This window comes from Cervus canadensis, chromosome 1 (assembly GCF_019320065.1).
Source record: "Cervus canadensis isolate Bull #8, Minnesota chromosome 1, ASM1932006v1, whole genome shotgun sequence".
NCBI classification, from domain to species: domain Eukaryota; kingdom Metazoa; phylum Chordata; class Mammalia; order Artiodactyla; family Cervidae; genus Cervus; species Cervus canadensis.
The window spans coordinates 115,383,152-115,401,214 of NC_057386.1; the positions used below are offsets into that span (position 1 = coordinate 115,383,152).

The following is an 18,063-nucleotide window of genomic DNA, read 5'->3' on the forward strand; positions in this document are numbered from 1 at the left end:
GCCATCAAGCACTGGCTGGTGGCAGGTACAATATGACTGGCTCTTCCAGGGTCAGTGTCTCCCCAAGATCAGAGCTGGTAAGGGCTTCCCAGGTGGCACTAGTGGAACAAATCCGCCTGCCAATGAAGGAGGCGCAGGTTCGATCTCTGGCTCAGGAAGGTCCCCTGGACAAGGAAATGGCAACCCACTCCAGTAGTCTTGCCTGGAAAATCCCATGGACAGAGGAGCCATGGGGGTTGCAAAGAGTGGGACGTGACTGAGCATGCACAGAAAAATACGAGGGTAGGCTGCTTTGAAGGCGCAAAGAGTACCATGACAGTCCACCCACTTACCCTACAGTGGACGTGTGTGTACATGTGCTCACACTCCTATTAATCTGATTATAAAACTCTCATCTAACACAATCCACAATCCCCCCCTATAGTCGAAGGCACCTACCCTCACCCTCTGGCGAGGCCACCCATGGTCATAGTACATCCAGCTCCAAGCCCAGCATTTCTGGGTCATGAGCACTCCTCTCTGTCAGGACCCAGTGTGGTACCTTGTGATCCCGAAGCCTGTGGGCCACATAGAAGCGAAGCCTCCCCAAACATACAACGGCTGGAGGACAGATCTGGGCTTAAATTTTAAGATTTGGAGATGCTTCCAAGCGCTGGGCACACAGGCAGATTGCATAGTTTCGAATTCTACTTAGAAACAAGTAAGATGGAGTAACATGAGTGGGGACCAGTCAGAAAGCATATACCGTAGGCCAAATACAAAGATTTACTTCTAAGACAGACAGATACAACAGTCATTAGGATCAGTCTCTTCATCTATAAGATGGGTTAATAAGAAGGGTGTGAGGACTGAATTTTTTTAAATGAGGCATGGCACATAGAAGGTACTCAATGCATATTCTCCCTGTCTCACACACACAGCTTTTGATCTGATGACAGTGACCTCATTCTGCCAAAATAAACAACCGTTCCCCACCTTCCCTTTCCCTTCCTCTCCTTCCTCCTTTTTTTTTTTTTTTTCTCCTCCTGCCCGTCCTTAGACACTCTGTCCTCTAGTGAACTACTGAACTAAGGTTACTTGCCAACAATGGCCCATGGAAGTTCTCTCTCCCCGCCCAGATGTAAATGTCTCACTCACACACACACACACCCCTCCCCGGGCCATGCACACACACACACACACACACACACACACACACCCCTCCCCGGGCCACACACACACACACACACACCCCTCCCCGGGCCATGTTTCCTGCTGTGACACAGGAGAGTCATCCTCTGTTGAACAAGCGCAGTGACAAGATGCCGGCTTTCCCAGAGCTGTCACCATCTGATGTCCCTGCTCCAGGGAGGCGATGTTTCTTTTAAAGATGGACTGTTCTTAGTCGACCAAATCACCTCTGTCTTATGAAAGAAATTCAAGGTGATCAGGGTTGAGACACATCTCCAGCGAGGCTGACAAATTCTGCACTTCGCAGGGCGGCATTGAGGGGACACAATTGCTCCTTAACAAGCCGGTATCCTCTGCTAGACCCTGTTCTCCACCACGAGTGGGGGGGCGAGGAGCCCACAGTTTAAATCGACAGCAGCCTAGGCCTGAACGAGATCAGGTGGCATGTAGCATTTTCCTCAATCATTCTCCAGGAGGGCCGTTTAATTCCAAGGGCTGGCTGGGTCCTCAGGCTCACCTCCAGTGACTCCCAAATGCAAGAGCACTGGTTTGGGGTCCCATAGACCTAAATTTAAATCTTTATTCTTCCATCAATTAGTTCCAGGTCTGGGACAGCTCACTTCACCTTTCTGGGCCCCTGTTCAATCATCTAAGAACAGAGTTTCAGCATGCCAAGAGCCACTGCACCTGGGTCATTGCAAAGGTCCCCGGATCCAAAGGGAAACAAGAGGGACTTCCCTGGGGGTGGTTAAGACTTTGCCTTCAAGTGCGAGAGACGCAGGTTTGATCCCTAGTCGGGGACAGGAGCTGTAAAATCCCACATGCCTCCCAGTCAGAAACCAAAACATAAAACAGAAACAGTATTGTCACAAATTCAATAAAGACTTTAAAATGGTCCACAGCAGGGGAAAAAATCTTTAAAAAAAAAAGCAAAGAGAAACAAGCAGTGCAGTAGTTCAGAACATGGGCTCTGCAGCCAGATTGCTTGTGTCCAAACCCAGCCCCACCGGTATAAGCTGTGTGTCCTTGGGCAGGTGACTCAGCCTCTCTGGGCCTCAGTTTCCTCTGATACATTGACTGGGAATATTAATACTTCCCTTACAGGCTCATTCTAAGGATTCACTGAGACAGTATGTGTAAGGCACTTAGTAAAGTGCATGTCCAAGTTAATAATGATTGTAAGAACACATGGGAAAAGACTTGATAAACTGTAAAGTACCATCTTCATGTACTATTTACCAACAAGTATAGGAACACATGTACTAATCTAAGAAAACTAAGTGAATGGTATATCATTGGATGGTTGTTTCACATAGTTTAAAATTTTCCTTTTGGGGTCTCCCCTGGTGGTCCAGTGGTTAAGACTTCACCTTCCAATGCAGCGGGTGTGAACTCAATCCCTGGTGGAGAAGCTAAGATCCCACGTGTCTCACGGCCAAAAATCCAAAACATAAAACAGAAGCCATGTTGTAACAAATTCAATAAAGACTTTAAAAATGATCCACATCAAACAGAATCTTAAAAAAAAAAAAATTCCTTCTGGATGAAAGCATTTACCTTGGCCCACAAAGTGGGAAAACTGTGAAGAACTTAAACAGCACTGTGAATGGCTCATTTCTTATTCAGCTCACCTTAAGTTTGTGCCTATTATATGCAAGACCCTGTGGAAGAAATGTTTATACAAATAAGTCCATTTTAACCTCACTGGGCTGATATTTTCATCCCCACAATGAAGGAAACTGGGCCTCAGAGAGATTAACTGGCCTAAATGCACTGGAATGTCACCAAGTGAGATGGTGACTTGGATCTTAAGATGTCCAAGTCCAGTGTTCCTTCCAAGAAAAAATAAATAAAACCTTAAGTCATCTTGCAGAAATGACAGCAGGCTGTCAACTTATCAAACTCTTCAGAGCTGTCTTAATAAGAGTCTTGGTGCTTAGGGAGTGGGGTGAGCTTGGGTTGCTGGGTGCCCAGTCGTCATCAGTAGAGCCCAGGGGTGTGACCTTACCCCTGGCTATGGAAGGTCGCTTCCTCCCCTCTGTTGACCTCCAGGGCCCACAGCCTTACCCACGGGACTGCACTGCCCCGTGGACCAAGCTCTGCCAATGCACACGAGTGTCAGTCTCTCTTGTTTCCACTTGACTGCTCAGAGGAAGGAATTGGGACCAAGAGGTCATAGCCAGAGGTGGACTCGTCACTTCTGAAACTCTTTCAGCTCTGTCCCCCTCCCCCACCACCCCAGATCTGACTTTTCTCATCTTCCCAAAGCTAAGTACATCGGCTGCTACCTGGATGACACCCAGAGCCGGGCCCTCCGAGGCGTGTCCTTTTTCGACTACAAAAAGATGACCGTCTTCCGTTGCCAGGACAACTGTGCAGAACGGTAGGGCCCCAGCGTCCCAGGCTCCCTGCATCCAGACCCCTTCCTTCGCAGCTTCCTACCTGCGGTGGTCTTTCGTTTTCCCATGGGAGGGCATGAGGAAGGATGGACATATCACTGTAAGGGAAGGTGATGCAAGGGTGTGTGTGTGTGTGAGTGTGTGTGTGTGTGAGTGTGTGTGTGTGAGTGTGTGTGTGAGTGTGTGACTGTGTGAGTGCATGCGTGTGCACATTCTCTTGCCTGAAAAATCCCATGGACAGAGGAGCCTGTCTCATGGACGCTGGAGATCAAGAGTAGGGAGTTGGTCTGTTGGAATCTGTGATTGTGCAGTTGTGTGAGGCTGTGCCTAGGTGTGAGTTTACAGTGTACACTCTGCAGGGTGACATGTTTGTGAGCTTAATGCCAACACCGAATTGCCTTTAAATAATATTGGCTGTGAGTGCCAGGTCTCTGTGGATACGTTGGCAAGGGTCCAGAATTGTGGGGAAAGCACAAGTAGATGTTTACGTGCAGGCAAGTGTGAGTCTGTGAGCATGAGGCTTGTGAGATGCCTGTGGGAAAGCTGAGGTGGGAGCCTGCAATCAGGGATATTTAGTGCTTGCCCAGCCCAGAAACTATTCGTTCCTGTCCCACGGAGAAACACTCACCTGTCCAGGCAATGTTTTCCAATCTAAGGAGAAAATGATGTTCTCAATGAGAACAGGCCCTAAGGGGAGGGAGCTGACTTTTCAAGAGTAGACAGGCCCCAGAGGACTGGCGAGTGGGGACCCTGGGGCCAGGCCTGGGAACCAGCACTCTGCCCGGGAGGCACGGAGCAGTGAGCGGACCTGCTCCTCCCCCGTGCCCTGGGTCCCTGACCCATGGTGGTTTGCGGGAGGCCTCCAACATGCTGACCTTCAGACTCAAGCCTGCTGCCTCTGAAGGTCATGAGCTCTGAAAGAGCTCAGCTGTGTGGCTGGAGTGGAAATGGGCAAGTGGGGGGCCAAGGGACCCTTCCTTCTCTCCCTGATTAGGAAACACTGTCTGCTTTATAATCAGCTTCCAGAACAGTCCACCATCAATCCTGAACTCAGGACCACCTCCAGCTTAGGAGAGACTCCCAGCTCTCTAGGATATTGATTGATTAATTTATCTATTGGACTGTGGGGAGACAGAGGTAAATCGCAGGGGCCATGCCCTCAGAGGGGTCTTGTGGGGGCTGAAGAGTTAGTACTTGCAAAGCAAATGTTTGAGAACAGCACCTGGCAGACAGCACATGTAAGCTCTTGCTATTCTGTGGCCCAAGGCTGCTGATGCTTCTGTCTCCCCGACTAGCTGGGGAGCCCCTTGGGGGCAGGGCCTTGGCTGACACACCTCTGGCTCTCTCTGGAAGCACATGTGGGCAGCCAACAAGCGCATGCGGAACCAAACTGAACTACGCAAGTTGATCTGACTCATCTTCTGAAGCTCAATCTTGGCTGTCACCTCCTGAGAAGTCTCTCCTGACACCCCAGGCATGTTGGGCGCCTCCTGTATTTCCACCATCTGTGATTTATTCCGTGTCACCCTCATCTCACTGTGCAGCCCTTTTCTAGTTACGTGCTTGTCTCTGCATCCAAGCTGTGAGCTCCAGGACACGCACGTCAGCATCAACTGGGATGTGAAAGTTGCTGTGATGTCCAACATTTGTGACCCCATGGACTATATAGTCCGTGGGATTCTCTAGGCCAGAATACTGGAGTGGGTAGCCTTTCCCTTGTCCAGGGGATCCTCCCAACCCAGGGATCGCACCCAGGTCTCCCACGTTGCAGGCAGGTTCTTTACCAGCTGAGCCACAAGGGAAGTCCAAGAATACTGGAGTGGGTAGCCGATCCCTTCTCCAGGGGATCTTCCTGACCGTTGAATCGAACCGGGGTCTCCTGCATTGCAGGTGGATTCTTTACCAACTGAGCTATCAGGGAAGCTCACTTGGGATCTTTCAAAACAAATTGCTGGGCCCCACCCCACCCCAATTTTCGATTTGTTGGGTTTGAGGTGGAGTCCAAGAATTTTTAACAAGTTCCCAGATGATACCACCTGCTGCTGGTCCCTGGACCGCGGTTGGAGCACTGCTGCTCTGAATTTCACATCCAGCTGGGAAACTTTAAGAGCTCCTGCTGTCCGGTAGTGGTCCTTCCATCAGTGGGTCCAGTTATATGTGACGGGCCCCAGGGACACCTGAGAACCAAGGCTTCGGAGAGACAGAGAGGTGGAAGGAGGCTGACCCAGCCCCAAGATGCCCAGATAGTTTAAGCTGCTCCTACTGCATCTGCAATTTTTCTGGGGGGCTCCAAAATCACTGCAGATGGTGACTGCAGCCATGAAATTAAAAGACACTTGCTCCTCGGAAGAAAAGCTATGACCAACTTAGACAGCATATTAAAAAGCAGAGACATTATTTGACAACAAAGGTCCATTTCGTCAAAGCTATGGTTTTTCCAGGAGTCATATATGGATGTGAGAGTTGGACTATAAAGAAAGCTGAGTGCCGAAGAATTGATGCTTTTGAACTGTGGTGTTGGAGAAGACTCTAGAAAGTCCCTTGGACTGCAAGGAGATCCAGCCAGTCTATCCTAAAGGAAATCAGTCCTGAATATTCATGGAAAGGACTGATGCTGAAGCTGTAGTTCCAATACTTTGGCCACCTGATGCGAAGAGCTGACTCATTGGAAAAGACCCTGATTCTGGGAAAGATTGAAGGCGGGAGGAGACGGGGATGACAGAGGATGAGACGGTTGGATGGCATCATTGACTCAATGGACATGAATTTGAGCAAGCTCCAGGAGTTGGTGAAGGACAGGGAAGCCTGGCGTGTTGTAGTCCATGGGATCGCAAAGAGTTGGACACAACTGAGTGACTCAACTGAACTGAACTGCGTCTGCAAGGAGGTCAAACCAGGCAGTCCTAAAGGAAATCAACCCTGAGTATTTATTGGGAGGACTAATGCTGAAGCTCCAATTGTTTGGCCATCTGATGTGAAGAGCTGAATCATTGGAAAAGACCCTGATGCTGGGAAAGATTGAGGGCAGGAGGAGAAGGGGATGATAGAGGATGAGATGGCTGGATGGCATCACTGACTCAATGGACATGAGTTTGAGCAAACTCCAGGAGACAGTGAAGGACAGGCAAGCCTGGCGTGCTGCAGTCCATGGGATTGCAGAGAGTCAGACACGACTGAGCAACTGAACAACAATTGCATCTGCCCAGGTGACCCTGTGATTGCACGCCACCCCGAGTAGTTGGGGTGTTCGGAGACGTGAATCTGGGTGGATCTGTGTCTCCAACTAGCCCCCAGAAGTCATGAAATGACACCTCTGATAAGTACCATCTTGCAGGACCAGTATTTTGCAGGCTGCCCCCCTCCCCCAGGAACCTTTCTCAATTTGGGAAAGTGCCTCAGAAAATACAGTGGGCAAGAGGGCTGAGCAGGAGTTGTCCTACTCCCCTCCCCGCCCCCCACCACTTCATACCCACCCCTGGAGCCAGAACAAGCAATTATCTTTTCATCTGTTTACAGACGGATCCTTACCAAGAGTCCTTTTTAGGAAATGATTCCATAGCTGTGAAAAAAAAGAAAAGAAAAGAAAATCTTGCAGTGCCTGGCTTTCTTTTTTGTTTTAAGGAAAGGAGTTTTTTTCACTTGGCTGGATATGTGACCTTGGTTTTCCAGAGAGATGTGAGAGTCCCCTGCCCCTTCTCCTGGGCCAGACTTCTCTCAGGGGAACTAGAGGTACCATCCCTGGGTGGTGTTGCTGGAATAAAGGGGCTGGACTCTGTGATTGGCTCCTGGCTATGGACAGGGAAGACAGGAGAGTAGGGAGGACAGAGGGACCACAGGAAGGGTGTGGTGCGTGTCAAGGGTGCTGAAGGTATATGTGGGTGGGTGTGACTGTGACGTGGCGTGTCTGTGTGGCAAAGTGTAGAGGGGGTGTGAGACCTCAGGCAGGGATGGACGCCAGTGGTCTCCCTGCCTGCCCCCCTCCAGGACCTCCCTGTAATCCTTCTTGGCTTCTTGCCCATTGCACCTGCAAGAATTCCAGACTCCTCAGCCTCCACGACCTTCTCAGGGTCTCCTTAGTCTCGATCTTGATGTCCCTTGGAGCATCCCTGTCCCCCAGATCTCCTTAGGTCTCCCTGACCCCACAGCCTTCCTCGTTTTCCCCCCTCCACCCCAGTTTCCTCCTTTCCTTAGGGTCTCCCCATCTCCTGAAGCCTCTTGTCTACCCACTCTCCACTGTGGATGGGTCTCCTGTCCCCTGAGGTCTCCTCTCTCCCCACTGGGAGTCTCTCTGTCATCCCACCTTCAGCATCTGTATCCCCGTCTCCCTCCGGGACCTCCTAGTCCCCAGAGCCGACCCATTGCCTGGGGCCTCCTCACTGGCCTTGACGCCCTGCCCTCCTCGGGGGTCTCCGTGGTGGCAGGCACCCCGGCCTGACAGCAGCCTCCCCCAGGGGCTACCTGTACGCTGGGCTGGAGTTCGGCGCCGAGTGCTACTGCGGCCACAAGATCCAGGCGGCAAACGTGAGCGAGGCAGAGTGTGACATGGACTGCAAGGGCGAGCGGGGCAGCGTGTGCGGGGGAGCCAACCGCCTGTCCGTCTACCGGCTGCAGCTGGCCCAAGAGTCCGCCCGCAGGTGTACGTGAGTCAGCCCCTCCCCTCCCCGCCCCTCGCCCACCTGCGCCCCCCACCCCTCCTGAGCCCTCGGGCGCCCTCCCAGGCTGCCACCACCCTGCCCCAGCCTCGCCGCCAGCCGAACCCCTCTTCCCCCTCAGCAGACACTGAGAGCCTGACCTGGCCTGTCCTTCCTGATTGGCTGAAAGCAGGTTGTCCCTAACGATGGTGACGATGACAGTAACAACAGCAAACGCTCCATCGTTTCCGAAGTGCCTTCTTTGGAAGAGCACACCTGATCCTCGCCACGACCCTTGAAACCGCAGTTATTCACCCACTCCCACTTTACGGATGAGGAGACTGAGGCTTGGTGTCACCCAAGCAGCAGAAGATTTAAGCCAACTCCAGAGCTTATCTGTTAATTTTTCTCTTTTTGCCGTGCCATGTAGCACGTGGGATTTTCATTCCCTGATTGGGGATTGAACCCAGGCCGTCTGTACTGAAGCGTGGAGTTAACCACTGGACCACCAGGGAAGTCCCATAGCTTATGCCTTTAATGCTCCCACAGAGACAATTTCCAGATGGCACTAGTGGTAAAGAACCGGCCTGCCAGTGCAGGAAATGTAAGAGGCAAGGGTTCAATCCCTGGGTCGGGAAGATCCCCTGGAGGAGGGCATGGCAACCCACTCCAGTGTTCTTGCCTGGAGAATCCCGTGGACAGAGGAGCCTGGCGGGCTATAGTCCACGGGGTCACAAAGAGTTGGACACAACCGAAGCGACTTAGCACGCATGCATGCAGAGACAGTTTATCCGTCACTTGCAATGTTTTGGTTGTATTAGAAAAACTCTCCAGTTTTCAGACTGAGGGAGGGAAGGGTGTGATTAGGTGAGGACAGTAGCCACCCCCTCCGCTGTGGATATTGTCCCACTGTTCCTTCTTTGGCTGTTTAGTAGCGGTTAATGTTTGTTTCTCAAGCATCGGCTGTGCTAAGTCCATTGCAAGCCTGATTTTGTTTCCCTTCCCTACAGACTTTTCAGGCAGTTGCCATGGTTAATCATCTCCATTTTACAGTGAGGAAACTGGGGCTTAATGAATTTAAGTAAGCCTGCCCAAGGTCACACAGTCTTGTGACCTCAGAGCTGATGTTCAGACCTGTAAGCAGAGCTAATGACCTTGACGAAAGACAGAGGGCTGAGGTTTGTCCTGGGTACTCTTCTGATGAGGTCCTGCCTCGGGAATAGGAATCCAGAACTACAAATCTCAAATTTGAAGGTGCCGGGGAATCCCAGGGAGATCTTGTTAAAATGCAGACTCTGATTCAGCAGGTGAGATTCTGCATTTCCAAGGAGGTCCTAGGTGATGGTAGGCTGCTGGTCCATGGACCATACCTTGAATAATAAGGTCTTAGACCTCAGTGGAGCTGACAAGGTCCGCCCAGAATGTAGGCCTGCGCACTCTGGTGGACTTGGCAGAACCTTAACACCTGTGTGCACGCAGCAAAAGGCCTCTTCGTGTGAATGTCATTGTTGATAAAAATTCATTGCTGGTTTGCTCGATAATGTGTCCTGTTTTCCAAGCCCCATGTTTTTGAAGCTCTGTGCACACTTTGCCTTGCAGCAAGGTCAAGTGAGCCGCCAATTTGCAAAGCAGCTGATTTCTAGAAACGGAGGTACCATCTCCCTCTCCATCGTTGCCTCAGTTCACCCAGGTCTGAGGGCCTGGCTGGCAGAGGACACGGAGGGTGTGTGAAATCCAGGCTGGATAATGTCTGCACAGCGAGTTTTTGGTTTGACTGTTAGGGTAGTGAGGTTTTGATTTGATGGCAGATTTATCATCCCCAATACTGATTTCTTTCACTTTATTTAGTTATTTATTTTTGGCTGTGCTGGGTCTTCCTTGCCACATGCGGATTTTCTCCAGTTGCGGTGAGTGGCAGCTACCCTCCATTGCAGTGCATGGATTTCTCACTGCCATGGCCACTCTTGTTTCGGAGCACAGATTCTAGGGTGCACAGCCTCAGTAGTGGTGGCGCGTAGGCTCCAGAAGGAGAGCTCAGGCATTGTGACACACGGGCTTAGTTGCTCTGTGGCGTGTGGAATCTTCCCGCAGGCCAAGGATCGAACCCATGCCCCCTACATTGGCAGGTGGATTCTTTACCACTGGACCGCCAGGGGAATCCACTACTGATTCTCTTTATGCCAGTATTTACATCATTTGGATGGCGACTTTGACCATAAGAAGAGATGACCTTAAAGTGATGTGCATTTAGAGGGAAAGCTGCAGCCACTGGAACATTCTGGTGAGTGATGCTGAGCTAGATAACAAGAATTGGGCTGTGTATGTCAGCAGCCGCTCTCAGCCAGACCTTCTGGTTAATGTTCAGAGTGGCTGGGTAATAAGAACACTGTCCTGTCTCTCTATCTCTGTCTCTTGCTCTCCCCACCCTGCCCCCCACCACCCACACACACGCAGACACACACACTGTTAAGATCACCTTGTGTAACAGCAGTCTCACGCATGGGTGCTTAGTCTCTCGGTCATGTCTGACTCTTTGTAACCCCATGGGCTGTAGCCCGCCAGGCTCCTCTGTCCATGGAATTCTCCAGGCAAGAATACTGGAGTGGGTTGCCATTTCCTCCTCCAGGGGATCTTCCCAACCCAGAGATCGAGTCCAACGTTTCTGCATCTCCTGCCTTGGCAGGCGGATTCCTCTAACCACTGAGCCACTTAAGAAGCCCAATCAATAGCAGTCTCATGGACCATCAGAGATTTTTTGTTTCCATTACCTGAAATGTAAAAGCCTCAACACACACAGACCATGAGATTCTCTTACAGTTGGGTGTGTTTTGCCCTGGTAGCAGTGGGGAGGCTGCCTGGATGGTTGCTGGTGAGAGACCCCTGAGGCTGCTGGGATGCTGCTGTGCCCCTCGGCTTGCCCACCTCCGCTGTGAGACTCTGTTCCATCTGAGAAAGTAGTCTTTGTATTTACATTCAAGATGGGGAACCCATTCATTTCTACCAAGAGAGGAGTCCTTGAGTCTAAGTCCACCCCAGTTGTTCTGAATGGTTGCTGTGCAAGGTTGGAAGCTTGGGCGCCTCCATTGGGAGACTACAGAAGGGAATCTAAGCCTTGCTAACCTCAGAGCTAATGACCTTGATAATGTGCTAACCTAGCTAACCTTGCTACTGTGTCTGAGATGAGCATGGAGGTGGCTTGGATAAGGAGACAGATGGCTGGTCAAGTTGGAATTCCTCGTGGGCTCCCGGTTGGCAACACGGTATTGGGAGAGAGCATGAGGATTGTTCGTTGAACCAAAACCTTTGGTGAGCTCCTCTGTGGCTTAGGCTTGGAGAGGAGAATGGGCAAGGAACCAAGCATAGTCCCTGCTCTCAAGGAGGTCACCGTCCAGTGGACGGGCAGACCCAAGACCAGTGGGGTCTGCTCAAGTGGGTGAGGCGGTGGTGACGTATATATAGGAGCCAAGAAAGCAACATTTGAGCCGAATCTCATTCTAAGATTTCCAGGTGAAAGGAAGAGTCACATATCCAGCTGAGAGCAAAAATCCAGGATCAGCAAAGGTTATTTTTGAATGACCCATTAGAAGCACCTTCCTTGCTGATGTTCCATTTTGCAGCTTTAGAAACTGAGGCCTAAAAAGCACAAGTGGTCAGATTGAACAGCCCTGGGGGTGGCTCCACAGAAGAAGGCTGACTGGTTAGGGCCTTGAAAGATGCACAGGATTTTGCCTGGTGTGAAAGAGGAGGATATTCAGACTCGAGACACATTGCCAAAGGGTGGGGGAGAAATCAGGGCAGAAGGAACAGAGTGTGCAAAAGCCAAGAGTTAATTTTAGTGGACAATGGGCAGGCCTGATGTTTTCAAGGCCACAGTGCTTGTTAGGGACTGAACTTAGGCTGGAACCCAGCTCTCTGACTCCTAGTTTGGGTGCTAATGTGATATAGCGCTACAAACACCCTGACCTCTTGTGTTGGATTCTGGACCCCGTTGCCTCTGCCTTGGGAGCGCTCCTCAGCCTGATCTACCTCCTTTCTCCCCTGACCCCTAATCTCTGCTTCTGCCCTGCATCCTGTCTCTACACAGCACAGAATATCCAGGGTCTTCGCTATGGCTCAGTGACAGGCTCGGTTTCCCATTCCTGAGATCTGATTTATGCACAAATAGGTTAGGAAGGGAGGCCTTCCACCAGCACGTGACATGACATGCATTGCTTTAGGCAGGGCAATGAGCAAACGCTTCAGGAAACAGGTGTGGTGGAAACCAGATTCCATTTGCAGTCATTAGTTTGTATTAACACTGTGTCTTAATTGTGTTTCCCTGGGCAGTGGCACAGAACTCTTAACGATTTTGAAGATCCAAAGGAGGCTTACTGCCTCCTGAGCACCCCTCTGGTGGGGTGTTGGCCTTGCATGGGGTGTCGGCCTTGTGTGGGGAGCCAGCCTCATGTGGGGAGCCAGCCTCCATGTCTCCGAGGTGATGGAATGCTCCTACAGTAGCGAGAGCATTAAAAGGTTGGCAGAGCAAATGTCTGCAGGAACCCTGCTATTCTTCCTTGACACAGACTTTTGGGCACGGGGACTCTTTGCCCTTGTTACAAAAGGACCAAGAATGGACTTCCTTCTTGGTTGGATTACATTTTTCACAGAGGTTTGCTAAATGTGTCAGCAAGTGCGGCTTGTCCTCCCAGGGGCAGAGACCTGCTGGCGATTTGAGAATATTATGACTTTATAGGATGTTGCAAGAAATTCCATTTGCCTGAAAGATTCTTGCAAGATTTGCTTTGCAAGGTTCACTAGAATCACAGAACGCATTTATATGTGGGGCCCATGGGTGGCTGTCCATGGTGCTGACCATCCTTCGGTGCTGCCTAAGACCCCCATGGGCTTTATGGTGGCTCAGTGGTAAAGAATCCACCTGCCAATACAGGAGACCTGCCAATGCAGGCTTGATCCCTGGGTAGGGAAGATCCCCTGGAGAAGGAAATGGCAACCCCCTCCAGCATACTTGCCTGGGGAATCTCATGAACAGAGGAGCCTGGCGGGCTACAGTCCACAGGGTCACAAAAGATTCAAACACAATTTACTGACTAAATAACAACAAAACCCCCATGACTGCAGACCAGCCTCTCCCAGGACTCAGCCCTTTTCCCTATTTTTTTTTTCTATCTTTGATGAAAGTATTATGAAGCTTACATTGTGTGTGCATGCTAAGTTGCTTCAGTCACATCCGACTCTTTGTGACTACGGATTCTCTTTATGCCGGTACTTACATTATTTGGATGGCGGCTTTGACCATAAGAAGAGATGACCTTAAAGTGATGTGTATTTAGAGGGAAAGCTGCAGCCACTAGAACATTCTGGTGAATGATGCTGAGCTAGATAACAAGAATTGGACTGTTTATGTCATCAGCCACTATTAGCCAGACCTGCTTTTGGTTAATGTTCAGAGTGGCTGGGTAATATGAACATTGTCCTGTCTCTGTTGTCTCTGTCTCTTGCTCTCCTCCCCTCCCCCCCCCCCCACCACACGCAGACACACACACTGTTAAGATCACCTGGTGTAATAAGAGTCTCACGCCTGGGTGCTTAGTCTTTCAATCATGTCCAACTCTTTGCGGCTCCATGGACTGTAGCCCGCCAGAGCCCTCTGTTCATGGAATTCTCCAGGCAAGAACACTGGAATGGGTTGCCATGCCCTCCTCCAGGGAATCTTTCTGACCCAGGGATCAAACCCACATCTCCTACGGCTCCTGCATTGCAGGCGGATTCTTTACCACTGAGCCACGAGGAAAGCTCTGTGAAGCTTATGTTATCACCGAAAAAATAGATCTTGACTTATGGTTTGCAATTTACATAGTGTAAATTGTATACTGTTCTTGTGTACTGTTCTTAGTTCTAGCAATTTTTTTATTGTGTTCTTTTTATTTTTTTTTTCCATTTATTTTTATTTGTTGGAGGCTAATTACTTTACAATATTATAGTGGTCTTTGCCATACATTGACATGAATCAGCCATGGGTTTACATGTATTCCCATCCCTCTCCCCCTTCCCGCCTCCCTCTCCATCCCATCCCTCTGGGTCTTCCCAGTGCACCAGCCCTGAGCACCCATCTCATGCATCCAACCTGGGCTGGTGGTCTATTTCACCCTTGATAGTATACTTGTTTCAATGCTGTTCTCTCTGAACATCCCACCCTCGCCTTCTCCCACAGAGTCCAAAAGTCTGTTCTGTACATCTGTGTCTCTTTTTCTGTTTTGCATGTAGGGTTATCGTTACCATCTTTTTAAATTCCATATATATGTGTTAGTATACTGTATTGGTCTTTATCTTTCTGGCTTACTTCACTCTGTATAATGGGCTCCAGTTTTATCCATCTCATTAGAACTGATTCAAATGAATTCTTTTTAATGGCTGAGTAATATTCCATAGTATATATGTACCACAGCCTCCTTATCCATTCGTCTGCTGATGGGCATCTAGGTTGCTTCCATGTCCTGGCTATTATAAACAGTGCTGCGATGAACATTGGGGTACACGTATCTCTTTCAGATCTGGTTTCCTCGGTGTGTATGCCCAGGAGTGGGATTGCTGGGTCATATGGCAGTTCTGTTTCCAGTTTTTTAAGGAATCTCCACACTGTTCTCCATAGTGGCTGTACTAGTTTGCATTCCCACCAACGGTGTAAGAGGGTTCCCTTTTCTCCACTGCCTCTCCAGCTTAGTTCTAGCAATTTTTTTCTCTTAAATGTTAGAAGGGAAATTTGGTGCAATGCATGTCCTTTATGCTCACTATACTCTTTTTAACTACTTCTCCATGTAGCCTCAGATGACCATGGAAAGTCACACTGGATGGAGGGAGGGACCATGTCTAGCTCCTTCTTTGCCAGGCCTGGGGGCCTCTCCTTTCCCTTGATATATGCCGGGGATCCCTGAATTTTATAATTCAGATGGGTCTTCATGAGTTCTGCCATCTACAGTCAAGGCATGATAGCTAGAAAATTGTTCTCCTTCTGTGTGGTGGGGGAAGTGTAGTTTACACTCCTCCTGAAACCAAACTCCAGGAAGGCGATGGGAGCAATGGACATGGGGTTTTTTGCATTTATCTACTTGGCTGTGCCAGGTCTTAGCTGCAGCATGTGGGATCTAGTTCCCCGACCAGGGATTGAACTTGGGCCCCCTGAATTGGAAACATGGTGTCTTAGCCACTGGACCACCACAGAAGACTCTGGACGTAGGTTTCAAGATCAGGCACACATTGTTTCTATCCCAGCTCTTTCACTGACTTGCTATTTTGACTTTGACCATGCCACTCATTCTCTCTGAGCCCCAAGTGCCTCATCTGTAAAATGGGGACAGTTCCAACCGTAAAGATTGCTTGCTATGCCGGCCATGTGAGATGAAATCGAGAAAGCACAGTGCCTGTTTGGAGTAGTGGTGATGCACCTTCCTTCCTAAAATAAAAACTCCTCAATTCACTCCGAGCAGCACCCAGCTCAAGTTATTTGAATTTCCAACAGCTCACAGGAGCCTTTGGTGATGCCTAAAAATAGCTGGTTTTGAATTCTCTTCGGACAGTTAGGTTCTTTGTGTAATTCAGTCTCCCTCTGATTATAGGTAGCCATTTACAGCTCCCAGCTCACTGCCTTTCCTCCTCACCAGCATCTTTAATGCAGTAGAGCTTGGCCTAATTACCCTGGGGGGTGGTGGCCTCTTTCAAACCAAGAAGAACTCTTCCTCGTCTGCCTTTAAGCTGATGCCTGGTGGCATTTCCCTCATTTTTGTGAAGCCCCAGAACAAAGAGATGATGGACTTCAGAGAGACTTGCACTGTCCCCAGTCAAGAGAGCTGATGAACAGTTGCTCTGCTCGCCTCTTGCTAGTAAAAAAACCCCAAGCTGCCGAGGTCACGCACCATCCCAGCTGGCCTGACAATGAAGAGCTGACATTATCAGAATGTGGGGCACAGGCTTTTGTGATCCTTGGACCCCTCCTGTGGAGCCTGAGAGGGTTTCTGGGAAATTCAGGTGGCTGGCATGGGGTCTCTGGAGCCCAATCAGGTTGGAATTTGATAGGCTTCCTGCAGAATAGCAGAGAGGTGGGAACCTAGGATGTGACGTCAAGTAAGACTGGAGCCAGATCCCAACCCTGTGCCCCACTAGCCGTGTGAGCTGTAATACCCATCAAATCTTGTTACGTCTCAGGGTCTCCAGCTGCAAAACAGGATAATAGCATCATCTACTGCGTAGGTTGTTTGGAGGATTAACTGAGGTAACATGAGCAACATTGGCGCTTCCCTGGTGGCTCGGACGGTAAGGAATCTGCCTGCGATGCAGGAGACCTCGGTTCAATCCCTGCATCAGGAAGATTCCCCGGAGAAGGGAAGAACTACGCACTCCAGTATTCTTGCCTGTAGAATCTCATGGACAGAGGAGCCTGGTGGGCTACAGTCCGTGGGGTTGCAAACAGTCGGACATGACTGAGCAATACACACACACACACACATGTAACATACTTGGCATCAATGACATACAGCTAACAGCTGTTATCATTTTCCTTTGTTGCTTTACTTCAGCAAGGGTTGCTCATTAGGAAGACATTACTCAGGGTTGCTGCTACTGTCCAGGAACTGTACTGCACAACTCCAGGGGGCGCCAATCTCACAGATTACAGGCTGTGAAGAGCAGCAGCTCTGAACTTCCTGCAGGATTCCCCTTGGGAATTAAGAATGCACAAAGATCCAAAATACTTTAAGTTGGATTCCCCGAGACAAGGCTGTGAGCTTCGGTTTATTTGAACGATGACCCCACAATGGACCTCCAGGGGAGTGAAGACATAAGACAGGGAAGGGAAGGAGTCAACACAGACCCTTTATGAAGCAGGTCACTACTGAGGAAGCTTAATCCTGTTGGGAAGGCAGTGGAGAGAGTTCTTCAAAGATGTCCCATCAGAGGGGCAGGAAGCTGCAGTTAAATACTGCATCCTCCAAATAAATATCCTCCAAAGTTCACCCATCATCAGCTGAGGGTGGCTCCCAGGGAGATTAACTCCCTGGAAGGGTAGTCCGTCCTTCACACACCCTAGGTGTGTGACGTCACTGGACATCACTGGCAGCCTGTACTGGGACGGTGAGTGCCAGGAGTGTATTAATGGGGCACTGATAGTGTCTCCTATGTAGGGTCTGGCCACCTTTTAATCATGATCAAGTGATGGAGAAGGAGCAGGAAGAGACATTGACTTAATCCTGGTAGGTCTCAGGCCCTGTAGATGCCACTGTATCAACTTCCATCCCAACTGTGCAGGAGAGATAATGATCCCTGAGCACAGACGAGGAAACCAAGGCTCAGGCCAAGGACACACAGCTAAGTAAGGTACTGACCCAGGTGTGTCTGAATTTAAAACCAGTACCCTTTCTGCTGGGCATGAGAGACCTTTTGCAAACAGGAAGGCATCCACCTAGTGCTGTGGAAGTCCAAAATTCTTTGTATCATCAGAGAGTGTTAGGAAATTTAAGGAATCCAGGCTGGCCACTTCTCTTGTGTTTTCAGATATGAGACAAGAGAGCCTCGTGCCAGCGGTAGGGAGAACCAGTGACCCGTTCTGAATGTGTTAGTCACTCAGTTGTGTCCAACTCGTCATGACCCCATGGACTGTAGCCTGCCAGGCTCCTCTATCCATGGATTCTCCAGGCAAGAATACTGGAGCGGGTAGCCATTCCCTTTCCCAGGGGATCTTCCCAACCCAGGAATCAAACATGGGTCTCCTACATTCTAGGCCGATTCTTTACCATTTGATCTACCAGGGAAGCCATCTACCATTATACAGGTGGAAGAAATGAGGCTAGAAGGACGATTCAGCATCTTGGCCA

The 18,063-nt window shown here is 49.9% G+C and overlaps 1 protein-coding gene across 10 annotated transcripts in view; it reads left to right on the forward strand.

Moving 5' to 3' along the window:
• The window catches only part of WSCD2 (WSC domain containing 2), a 127,926-nt gene that overhangs the window by 84,762 nt on the left and 25,101 nt on the right, over positions 1–18,063 (forward strand). For 9 of the 10 annotated variants that reach the window (XM_043438219.1, XM_043438191.1, XM_043438196.1 and 6 more), the window contains 2 exons: positions 3,439–3,553; positions 8,021–8,205. The exons of the other annotated variant lie outside the window; for it this stretch is intronic. In XM_043438219.1, coding sequence (XP_043294154.1) covers positions 3,439–3,553; positions 8,021–8,205 — 300 coding nt within the window. The remainder of the gene's footprint in view (positions 1–3,438; positions 3,554–8,020; positions 8,206–18,063) is intronic. 10 annotated transcript variants of the gene reach the window in all.